This window comes from Cydia strobilella, chromosome Z (genome assembly GCF_947568885.1).
Source record: "Cydia strobilella chromosome Z, ilCydStro3.1, whole genome shotgun sequence".
NCBI lineage: Eukaryota > Metazoa > Arthropoda > Insecta > Lepidoptera > Tortricidae > Cydia > Cydia strobilella.
In genome coordinates, this window is record NC_086068.1 from 14725809 (window position 1) to 14738484 (window position 12676).

General features: G+C 35.2%; 1 protein-coding gene across 2 annotated transcripts in view; it reads right to left on the bottom strand.

Annotated features, from left to right (window-relative positions):
• LOC134754239 (zinc finger protein 28-like) overlaps nt 1-12234 on the bottom strand; it is a 52644-nt gene extending 40410 nt beyond the window's left edge. Inside the window, exons 1-8 of one of the 2 annotated variants that reach the window (XM_063690424.1) lie at nt 11873-12234; nt 11287-11421; nt 6967-7072; nt 5030-5161; nt 3972-4120; nt 2161-2293; nt 1832-1941; nt 598-696 (exon numbers count right to left, since the gene is read on the bottom strand). In XM_063690424.1, coding sequence (XP_063546494.1) covers nt 598-696; nt 1832-1941; nt 2161-2293; nt 3972-4120; nt 5030-5161; nt 6967-7072; nt 11287-11421; nt 11873-12109 — 1101 coding nt within the window. In that variant the 5' untranslated portion in view covers nt 12110-12234. The remainder of the gene's footprint in view (nt 1-597; nt 697-1831; nt 1942-2160; nt 2294-3971; nt 4121-5029; nt 5162-6966; nt 7073-11286; nt 11422-11872) is intronic. The other variant, XM_063690423.1, reaches the window with a different exon arrangement.
• Nucleotides 12235-12676: the final 442 nt, after the last annotated feature.

Genomic DNA, 12676 nt, shown 5'->3' on the forward strand with positions numbered 1-12676 from the left:
ATAAAACGAGTGTAACTTCGATACAATCGATACTATGGACGCGGCTTTTAGTTGGCGGGCTCCTGTGACTCTTTAATTTCATATTCAAAACACTCCGCTAAATGATATATGTATAGACAGATAGTTCGATCAATGAGCAAAAACCAACAGCTTAATAACTAATAACCTATCTATCAGTATCACCAAAGATAGATATAACTCCGTAATAGATGGATACAGTCTAAGAAAAAAACGTGCCTCGAAAATCAAGAAAATTTGATTCTCGTTTAGAGGGCGCTACTAGCTTTGGCCTACTGACGTATAGATGGCGTTGACGGTTTCGTTTGTTATTTAACAATTTTAACGCATATAAGTGAAAGAACATAGGTCAAAAATCATAAAAATAATTAAGCAAATAAAAAAGATCATTTATCCATATTTAAATACATTTTATCGTATTTTTATAAATCTTCATTTTTAGTTTTAAAGTGTGTCGATAGATGGCAGTGAATTTACTGGGGTTACAAAATTTACTATGACAGTATCGCTCTAGTATAAGTTACTCTATGGTATCACAAACTACGGGTAAAAAGTTGTTAATAAATAAAAGTTACTTGCCATATCACCATTTGGATCTAACAGGTCTTGCAGCAATACCTCTGTTAGATAGTTAAGAACTTTGGCATTGCTACTTGGAATACTTAATGTTTCATGTTCCTGGAAGATAGATTAAGTAAGGTCAATGTGGGGAAGACTGACTTATAATATTATATATTTGTTTGCTGGTAAGACCGTCATGACTCATGAGCGACGTAACGTAACGTATCGTGTAAATACAAGGGCCTGACACTCTTTGACAGAGAAAGATAGTCTTATTGCGATTCCTATAAGAGGAAAGAAAAACTAGTGCCATGCTTTGTCCTTATCGCCGATCGGGTGGCATCATAGGTAGGAGGCGATGGCGAAGTACCAAAATTTATAAGTGAAAGATAAAAAAAATCCTATGCTGCCCAAATTTTATATGAATATTCTTTCTCTTACCCCCGGTCGCTCGGTGGCGCGTCTATAACTACTTGTATATACTATGTCTTTGTACAAATACGACAGTTCTTACCTTATGACTGTCATGTCATATGGTAAGAACCGTCGTATTTGTACGATACGTTACGTTACGTCGGTCAGACACAGAAAGTAAGTGCTTGGCTCCTTCCGCTCTACCAGCGTTCTGTAAGTGAAGATTGTAGACGGTTTTGCCTTATAGACGGTGTTCTCCACACTGAACTTAAGTATGTATTTTTATGTAACAAAGTCATTAAAAACTAGTTATCTTTATAAATTGTATTTACAGATGTCAATTACAATGAATAAAAATCAACGATGATCAACTCTGGCTAACGTGGGACTCAAACCCAGATCTTTGGACGCATTATACTTAGTTATCGTTAGGTCTTTAGATCTATGAAATTGTATAAGATAAATAAAGAATAAGAAAAAAATGTATGCTCGAAAAGATGGCGCCATACCTTTGGTATGGGTTTGGTACCAATTTTAACACATATCAGTAAAAAAAATGTGTTAAGTAAGTCATATGGCGTTCTAAAAGTTTTAATCCTGTGTCGAAAGATGGCGGCAAATTTATTGTGACTCCAAAATTTACTACCTATGACAATAAGCCTCTATACGGCCAGGATTACACTTGTAAGTTTTACTTACGTAAGTAGGGACAAAGCTATTTGCTAGAATGAGATAACGATATTCATATCTCATTCTGTAGTATAGCTGTGTCCCTACTTACGTAAGTAAAACTTACAAGTGTAATCCTGGCCTACCTACTACCTAGGTAAATACTTACATTCAACATTTTAATTGAATTATTTCTATCATAGAAACAGACATGTTGCTCAAAGTTCAGTATGTTGAGGTACATTTTCTTGCATAGCATGCAGCATTGAATCTTTGTACCTGGAAGTATTATGAAATAATATTAATATAATTAGGACTTTTAGTGTTTGTTATTAAATTAAGACAACCAGACATTTATAAATGAAGTTAATTTTAATAATAGTGTAATCAGTAATCTGCCCTACTAACATCGGACGCCTACTTTCATAGCGATCATGGTAGCCGATATTAGGGTTATTGATTACGTTAATTGTGTAACAAATTAAACAACATCCTTACCTTTATGTTGCATCATGTGCCCGGTCAATTCTAGTTGAGTTTTAAATTCATCCTTACAGAATATACAGCTTTTTGTTTTAATAGGGCCGGTTTTCGTGTGGCAGCCGTTTTCCGATAATTTATTTAATATCGTCTGGAAGGTATAGAAACACAATGCCATCAATAGGACAATTTACAATTGGAGGTCAGATATACAGTGTCAACTAAGCACTCATTATTCATATGTTTATTAAAAAAAAACAATTGTATATTGTTATTCTGTCTTATTGTCTTAAAGACGACAGTGTCACGGCTTGTTAGAAAAAAAATTGTGTCACGTTCTAATAACATACTTAGTAGATAGTCCATTACCGAAAGGTCTTATAGCTATACTGCAAAAATGCATTATTGGTAAACTAGCTTTTGCCCGCGACTTCGTCTGCGTGCAGTTAGTAAATAAGGGCAGCTTATTTTTGATCTAATCTGCTTTTTATCGATTCCCCATACAAAATCCCCCCCCCCCCTTTTCACCCTCTTAAAGGATGACTTTTGGGATAAAAACTACCTTATGTCCTTCCCCGGGACTCAAACTATCTACTATAATTTCAACTAAATCGGTTCAGCGGTTTAAGCGTGAAGAGGTAACAGACAGACAGACACACTTTCGCATTTATAATATTAAGTATGGATAAAATCAGGGTTTTAAGAGTTATACAAACAACGCAACCATGGCAACGAACGACACTATGTAACTAATGAAACAGTTGATTCACCCTAAAATGCAAAGGATTAGTAGATCAACTTTTAAAAAAAATATACCACGTTACACACAAGCATACGGCCCGCCTGATGGTAAGCAGTTACCGTAGCCTATGGACGCCTGCAACTACAGGGGTGTTACATGCGCATTGCTGACCCTTAAAAAACCTGTACACTCCTATTTTGAAGATCCTCACACTGTAGCCCCTCGAGAAAACCTCGACATGGAACTCATTCCAGAGCCGGAGCGTCCGGAATTATTTTATAAATAAATATTTTACGACCTAACGTAAACTCACTCACAAGATTTTTTTTATGCGATTTAAAAGGGTACAACTACAAACTGTGGGGAAGCTCGAGCGATGGCGACCAGTGGGTGTCCGGCGCGCGTCGCGGCGTCCATGTTACGCTACTACCTAATAGAGGATCGGACTAGCTAATCTTATACCTTTAAACAAGCAATGTATATATATATATATATATATATATATATATATATTTCGGGGATCTCGGAAACGGCTCTAACGATTTCGCTAAAAATCGATCTATCTAGGTCTTATCTTTGGGAAAACGCGCATTTTTGAGTTTTTATATGTTTTCCGAGCATTTTATTTATTAAGTAGTTAATCGATATCGAAAATGGAAACTCAAAAACAGGTTAAAGCTGTAAAATCTGTTCTTCTACTATTCTTTTATTAACAGATTTTAATATTTCAAAAGAAGGAGGTTCACAATTTGATTGTATGTTTTATATACTACCTATTTTTGGTGTTTGTTACCTCAGAACTCCATCATATCTGCGGTGGCAGGCAGCATGGTTGCATTTTTATCACCTGTCACTATGCCTGTCACTTTCGCACTTACATACTTGTTAGAACGTGACAGCCATTGCGACTGACGATAAAAATGCGACCGTGCTCGTCCCGCTGTACCGATTGGAATAATTTTAATGACATTTCAAACTGTTTTGTTAAGTCGGATTTTTCTGATAAAGATAATTTTATTGTTTAATGTAAAATAATTTATTTTGATTACAGACTCCCCCTAGACATGATAATTTAAAAAAATCTTACACTGGTCAGCAACTTTTTTGGTCTGCCTCTCTTCTTTGGTCCCATAAGATCAGCATGACTTGTCCACATATGTTTTGTTAAATTGTCTGAATTGTCAAAGCATGTGCCACAAAGCGGACAGTATGTACTCTGTTCATCTTCATATTCCACTGTAAATATAACAAACATTGTAGTTTTCGTAGTATGAACATAGATATGAGGATGAATGCATAAACGCGAATAGCTCAACACAATTAGCGCTGCAATAATTTACGTTCCAAATGACAGGTGAGATTCCGTGAGTCCCAAATACAGGTTTTGAATTTTAAAATTCCACCATATCTTGTTCATGGAGTTTAACGAACGAACTCAAGGCTCACGAAAGCAAAAATTGTTTATGCTTTTTATCATTGCTTCTTAGTACAATAGTGACATTTTTTGTTTAGTAAATTTGGTATATTATAGTAAAACCAATATAAAATCAATTCTAGCGATTACACTGACTGATTTAATAAGGCGGTTAAGACAATTCCTGATTTCCGGATGCGGCGCCAGTGATAGCTGCCTTGTGTCCGGGTTTTACCTTGAAACTGCGAAACTATGGACAGGGCTTTGAAGCAATCTAGGTCTCACACATTCAGGAAAGCCATGGAGAACGGCATCCTTAAATTCACCTAGTTTATTGCTTATCAAATTATTATTTAAAAAAATCGGCCAAGTGCGAGACGGACTCGCGCACGAAAAGTTCCGTACACAATAAACGGCAAAAAAAACACGTTTTTTGTATGGAAGCCCCACTTAAATATTTATTTTATTCTGTTTTTAGTATTTGTTGTTATAGCGGCAACAGAAATACATCATTTGTGAAAATTTCAACTGTCTAGCTATCACGGTTCATGAGATACAGCCTGGTGACAGACAGACGGACAGACGGACAGTGAAGTCTTAGTAATAGGGTCCCGTTTTTACCCTTTGGGTACGGAACCCTAAAAAACAGAATATTACAGTCTGTAATATTATAACAGATATCTCGTAATAGTCTATATTTTAGGTTTAGAAAGACGTAACAGTAAACTTACCTTTCACACATTTTTTATCCTCATTTTCTGTGTTGACAAGTCTAGTAGACGTATCAAACACATCAGGACAATTTTTACACTGCTGATTACATCGATGGCCAATATCACCCTCATTTTCATTTTTAATTGAAGCTAAAAAACAAATCATAACTATCATTAGCTTGGCCACGAATACCACAACATGATAGAATACAGATAAGTTAAATCAAAATCGAAAATGTCAAAAGAAGGCGTTTAGGTGAAGTCAAAAATACGTAGGAATACGAGTTGTTTCTGAACGCAACCATACACTTGTGACTTGACCGAATGGTTTTGATTTAACGTTTTCTCTTCTTCTTCAACAACTCCCATCTTAACATCGCTCTGTGTGTATTTAATTGTTTTTAATGAAAATATATAGTTTTCCTTTACTAAGTTTTTAGTCATTAATTTTCAACTTCGACTATTTTCTCATGAACTCTTGTTGGTGGACGAGTTCATGAGAAAATAGTCGTGAAAATGTATTATGCGATTATGTATTTGAGACAACTCGCCTTTGAATTCGAGCGCTCGAATCTCAAAAATTGGCCCTCAGTCTATTGAGTTTTAGGCAGTGATATATTGGACGGATTGTTGTTCCCATTCCCAGATCAATATTTTGATAGGTACATACGTAGTCGCCATCAGATATATCGGAGCGGCCAAGGTGCTCACAAATACCTGAACACGCAATGCTATTCTCAAGGCGTTATATTACGTGTCCAGATATTTTTGAGCACCTCGGCCGCTTCAATTTATCAGATGGCGACTGTACAGTCACATGGATGAATCAACTTTTTCTCGTCACTCGTTGTCATGGTTACATTCTCCTTGGTCACCTGATTTTAAGGCATTTAAATTCATCAAACACATTTTCGGTGGTAGCTTATAAACTCTTTTCCAAAAAGAGCCATTTATCAAACGTGATAGTAGAACATGGTACCTATACAACGTCAACGGTTGACAGGGAAAATAACAATGACAAATAGTTGATACACCCACCCATTAACATACTAATGTACAGGTGGATTCACAAGACAAGAGCAGGCACGGATGGAATGAATGAGTGAATATCTGTGTATCACGTTAACTAATAAAATGTGTCATCTTCAATACTAAACTTCAAAGCCATTTTTTTTATAGAAAACTAAATTCTTTTGGTTTCACATTTTTTGGTTCAATTTATGCATAAAGTAACACACAATTGTTGTTGACTACTAATTATGTGGATAAATATGTAAGATCTCTACAACTAATGTTGATTTTTGTTTTATTTAATATAAAAAAAACTTTTGACATTATAGCTGTTTCATGATTTTAACTATTATCCCTACGTTACAGTCGTACAAGAACAATAAAAGATAGCCGAGAACCTATTGATTTTAAGCCATAAACAATATTTTTATTTTTATGTCACGTCTCAATACCCTACTTGCTTTTTGTTATAATATCTCAATTATATGTAGAGAATTAGAGATAAATATCATTTGTTTAGGACTATAATGATTAAGGAACATTTTAAAACCGCTATCTCCATAACTTCGCACTGGAACTTGGTCTTTTAAACTTTCAAACTTTAACATCGAATATCTCAAAACTGTACATTTACATGATGAATTTTCAAAAAAACATAGAAAAATGAGCACGGAACTTAGAGTCCTGATTGTTTTTGCATTTAAAAGAGCATGTTTTGGACTATATGCTGGTAGCAATAACTCAATACCGACAATAAATACCCTTTCAATTGACGATGACACGTTTCAGGCCATAAATGATCAAAAAAAAAATGACACAAATACAGGTGTCAGTGTCACTGATACAGTCTCGTTCATTCCATTCGTGCCAGCTTTCGTGATGCGTTATCAGTAATAACATTTCACTCACACTATGAAATGACTAATAATGAATGTTTTAATTACCTAGCTCGCTACAATTTTCGGGAGTCACGGGCAGAGAAAAGTCAATGTCCAAGCCATCATCGGTATCATCTGCTGACTGCTCTTCTTTAACATCATGTGGTGTTGTCTGTGGACAAAATGGTGATTAATAAGTGAGTCGCATAACTTCAAACTCGGGAAAATACAACTGTCAGATTTTGCAATTTTGGTATTAAGAGAAGGTAGAGTAGATATTTCCTAAAAAAGTCGAATGGATTTACCCAAGCTTGAAGTTAAGCGACACAAGTATTCATGATATACTTAACTGCTACTTTCAATCACTATCAAATACATCTGTGTTCTACTCGTATTAATTAATTTGTAGATATGTACAGACGGACTGCAACCTGTATGGGAACTGCACGCCGACTTTGCAGTTGGCATGCAGTCTGGCGTGCAGTTCCCATACAAATTGCAGTCGGGTAGCAGTCCGTCTGTATTGGCCTTAAATGAAAATAGAAAATATTAGATATATGCTCAGAAGAGAAAGAAAATAAATATAATATGTTCTTGCTATGTAATTTTGAATAATAACAAATTCCTACTAATATTATTTATTAATGTGATAGAAGATACTTCGGAATGGTGTCAATGTGATACCATAAATAGATTCAGCAACCCTGATTTATACCTAAGAAAACATTCAAGAGCGGATATCTCAACCTCAACTATTCAAGATATTGAAACCTTCACTAAACAAATTAAATTTACTTTCAGTTTGTTGTATAAGTGGCCATGTCGCTAAGATGCATAGTTTCCGAGATATTATAGAAAAACCGAAAAATGAAACCTAACTAAACTAAACTAACCTAAAGGATTAAGATCTGGGCTAGAGGAGGGCCAATCTTCATGCCGTATAAAGTCGATTTTATTGGAGGCGAGCCAGGCTTGTGTAGACTTTGCCTTATGGGCTGGAGCAGAGTCCTGCTGGAAAACCCAATGCTGGTTTAGAAACATCGTATGGGATAGTGGTTTCACAATATTAGTCAACACCGTGTCTTGGTACACTTTGGCACTAGTTTTTACTCCTTTCTCACAAAAATGCATACTAGTGACGCCCGCATAAGAAACTCCCAGCCAAACCATCACAGATGAAGGGTGATGACCTCTTTGAATACGGGGAATGCTATTAGACGCTTCTTTACTATTGCGAGCGTACACTCTATCATTTTGTTTATTACAGTTTTCTTCTATGTCAAAAATTTTCTCGTCCGAAAACAGTATACAACGGTGCTTATTTTTAGCGTACTTCTTCAATAAAGCTTTAGATCTTTTAAGCCTTAAAGCTTTAAGCCGACCATTGAGAAGATGGCCAGTTTTTCGTTTATAAGCACGAAGTCTCAGGTCTTGATTAAGCACTCTTTTCACCGTGTTTTTGCTCAAACCCATCTGGAGGGCCATAACTTTTTGTTTCCTAGCGGGATTTCTGGCAATGCGTGCCCTAATTGCTTGTACAACCGCTGGAGTCCTAGCTGTACGCGGACGACCGCTTCTTTTCTTGTCATTTAAACTAGAGACCTCACTGTATCTTTCTATGGTACGATACACAAATCTTAGAGAGAATTTTAAATTTTCAAGTAGCTTAAAAATTTTAGTTGGCGAGTGACCACAACGATATAGTGCAATTATTGCGGTACGGCTATCTTTAAGCGTCCACTCCATGTTGAAGAAAACAGAAAATTGCAAAATTATACTACTCAAATATTTAATAAAGATTCGAAATTCAAATGCAGAACGGTTTTTGTTTTAGGAGTTCCAAATTTAAATTTTAAAGGCCAGTGACAGAACTTATGAGCCGACTAGGTATGTATATGCATAAAATTATTTTTCACATCACCTATTCGAAAAGGGAACTTTTCTTCCCTGCTAGGAGGGATCAAAGTGGCACTTTTCTGTTCAAGGACATTTTGTTGCCAGTATGAAATATTAACACAAAGACATGAAATTAGTAAGCATATAATCGATTACGTGCATACAATTTTCTAAATTAAATAATATTTTGTTGTAATTGTAAACAATAAATGTAATTAGCATATTTTAAATTAATTAATAGCATATTTAAATTAAGTAAATTAATTAATTAGCGTAATATTTACAAAGAAACGTAAAAAACATTAGTTTAATAATTTAATTTTTATTTTGAAGGTTTAGGTCTCCTTAAACGCAGCCATACTTGTCTATGCAATTTAAAAAGTTTATATTTAAAAAGTTTTGTACAAATATTTCACAAAGCATAATTATGCGGTTCTGTATTGTGTATAAATTTGTAAATACTTAGTTTAAATCAATAACTTTATAATATTAAATATAAGTTATATTAGTCTTCATAGTGTTCTTCCGAAGATTTGGTTCAAAGGGGTAAGAGCTAATTTGTTACCAGAAAAATCTACAAAAATAATAATGTTCTTGATTTTCATTGTATCATTTTAGGTGTTTGCTGCTGTCTTTGAAAAGATATTAGGTACATAATTATGAGCTGTAGGTACTTTTAATTTGTCAGTACAGTCACGTCTGAAAATATCGATACGGACAAAGTGCCAGAAGTATGTACCTATACAAAGGTCGTGTATACATATTTTGGCACTTTGTCCGTATCAATCTTTGCTTAAAATAATAATGTTTTGAAACCTAATATATGTATGTAATTTCCTCATAGGTGATGTGAAAAGCAGTATGTGTCACATGGTAGCAAAATTATTTTCACCTTGGGCGTTAACACTTGAATCCCTCACTACGCTCAGGATTCTATGTTAGAATCCCTCGCTACGCTCAGGATTCTATTATAGAATCCTTCGCTTCGTTTAGGATTCAATTGTACGCCCTCGCCGTAAATATGTCATTTTGCTCCCTTGTGACACAATCTACTAATTTTTCCTCCAGCACTTTTATTTGTACTTAGATTAAATGACTGCCAGTGAGATCAAAATCAACTTCATAACAAGAGAGGAGCGCAGGGATAAATATTTATCCTTTAAACTCCTATAACTGTAAAGCAAAACTAAATGCCTTTTTACAATCACTATCATATCAGGAAACCGAGAACCTCTTATCAAATTGAGAGCTCAAATGTACCTAGGAGGAATCACTGACTCCCGATTCACAGGCTTGTGCCTAGTTCGGGAGGCAGAGACTCAACCCCCTACCTAAATGTGTTACAAACCTGATACACCTACTTCATATTCGCTTTACTTCAACTTTCTAATGTGAAATGTAATATTTAAGGTTTTATAAAGATTTTTATTATTATTTATTAGATGCTTGCTGCTGTCAATGGAAGGACTGTACAGCTGACGCGGAGTTCAGGGCTCAAATAATTTTTATAGAAAGTACTCATCATAAGGAATCTCCCCGCCAAGTCTTATGGTGCGAAACCCCATAGTTTTCGAGAAAAAAAATGTTTAAGTTCCCATACAAATATCCTTCAACACGGCTCTGGTGCATTCAGTTGTCAAAACTAATGTTTATTTTTTTTCTAGTAATAGTTTGTGTTAAGTGATGCAATTGAATGTATGTTATGTATGGACTGTATAGATTAATTACCCAAAATTTTTGTTACCCCATAAATTTTGTTCCATTCGCGTTTTTCCCCATTCTGCTTTTTAACCAGGCGTTTATTTTTTTAGTAGTTAATTTAATCCCACGCGTATGTCGCAGTTGCTTTTTTCCCCAAAGAGTAATATTTCCGAGAACAAGCCCTTCTTACCCTGAGCCGACGGAGCCCTAGGCTCCTATTTCTGGGCGGTTTGCCCTTCGGACATCTAAAGCTACCTAACGAACCTAACCTACCTATCTAAAAAGCGCTCGTGAGTATGAGGCCTAATAGCTGGTTTATGGTGGGCTACAAATCTACTCGACCAATTATATTGTCGCATTGCGTATGTTTTGTCCCTCACGGGCGCACGCGTATAGCCCATCTATGTCTAGGTCTATGGTAGGAACATATTTAGTTTTGACACTTTTGACAACTGAATGCGCCAGAGGAAATTTGTATGGTAACTTTAACATTTTTTTTTCTCGAAAACTATGGGGTTCCGCACCATAAGACTTGGTGGGAAGATTCCTTATGGTGAGTACTTTCTATAAATAAAATATGAGCCCTGAACTCCACGTCAGCTAAAGTGCAGTTGAGCCAAAAAAATATAGTGTTAACCATTACATAATTAGGCCTTAAAATTCTCAGGCCTATCTTTACAAAACAACCCTTATTATGAAATGAAATTAAAAATGCTTTATTGCCACAAAATTATGTACCTGTTGCACAAAATACTATTTTCTTTCCTTTCTAGATAATATTGTACTTACATTGATAGCTTTCTTAATCAAAGTCTGTAGAGCATCATGTGTTTCTTGAGACTTTTTCTTAAAATCAAATGCACTGATGGCTTTGTCCTTGCACCCCTGGCAAATATTTGATGGAAACCCATCACCTTGAACAATCTGAATAAAGAGAACAATTAAAGTTAAAGTTTATGTATTATATCATATTCTAGAAATGTTGATATCAAAATAATTGCAGTAAACAAATAAACACTTTAAAAAACTAACATTGACATATCTTGGACAAAATTTGATGTAGACCGAAACTGAGAAGAAAGAAAAAGCGGCGGGGGACTTTGTTTTATAAGGTGTAGTGATTAGTGGATTAGCGGGATTACATTGAGCAATCAAATAAGTTTAGATTTAGCTGATATTTCAGTTCATCATACTTTTTTTTAATACACTTGCCTAGTTTGCTTTTTTATTTTGTTTGGTCAATAAGTAATCACCGTTAATACTAACAATTATTGATGCAAACCAGTAAGCTAATGTGAATTGACAGCACAATAAATGCAGTGCGGGTGAACATTTTCCGTGAGAACTAGGATCAAAACAATTGATGTTTTCTTACCTTTAAGCCAGTTACTGCGTTTATTACATAGTCGAAAGTAATGAATCCAGAGTAAACATCAAATAAAGACTGCGGTACTATTTCTTTGGACAAGCATGTTCTACAAACATTTTCTAATTTGATCAATTTTATAACGTTTAGAGAAGAAGCCATGTTTTTTATGCAGTTATGATTCCTTATCCTTTCCTTCGCAATAATTGTGAATAATACAACTGCAAATAATTGATTAAGGTTCATGCATCTTTAATAATGAAGTTCGATACGCAGGACTTGTTATTCTAGATCTCATTTTTGTGTTTTTCTTGGTTTATTTACTTTATTTTTGTTCGCCGTGTAGCGCAGTTAGTTTGTCGAAAATGGTTGCTTGCAGTATATATATTATATAAGTTACTCTATGGTTGCTTGGTTGCCAAAGAGAATATAATCCTACCTATAGTTGCTTTTTTTTTAAATTTATTTCATGACCATGGCAACATGGCTGTTATCAATCAGTGTTGCCAGTGCCAGGGAATGGGGTCATAACACACATTTCACATTTTTTTGTTTTGTAATTTTTATCCATGAATCTAGTATAACTTGATCGGTCATGAGGGGTGGGGGGAAATGACCAAACGCCCAAACGGAATAGTCTTATGTATTTACTCACTTTTTTTTTATTCCCCACCGTAAATTTGTATGGTTTACGGTGGGCAACAAATCTAATCGACCAATCATATTGTCGCATTGCGTATGTTTCGTCCCTCACGGGCGCACGCGTATAGCTGATCTATGTAATGCTAGGTCTAGTTTTTTATCCTTGCATTA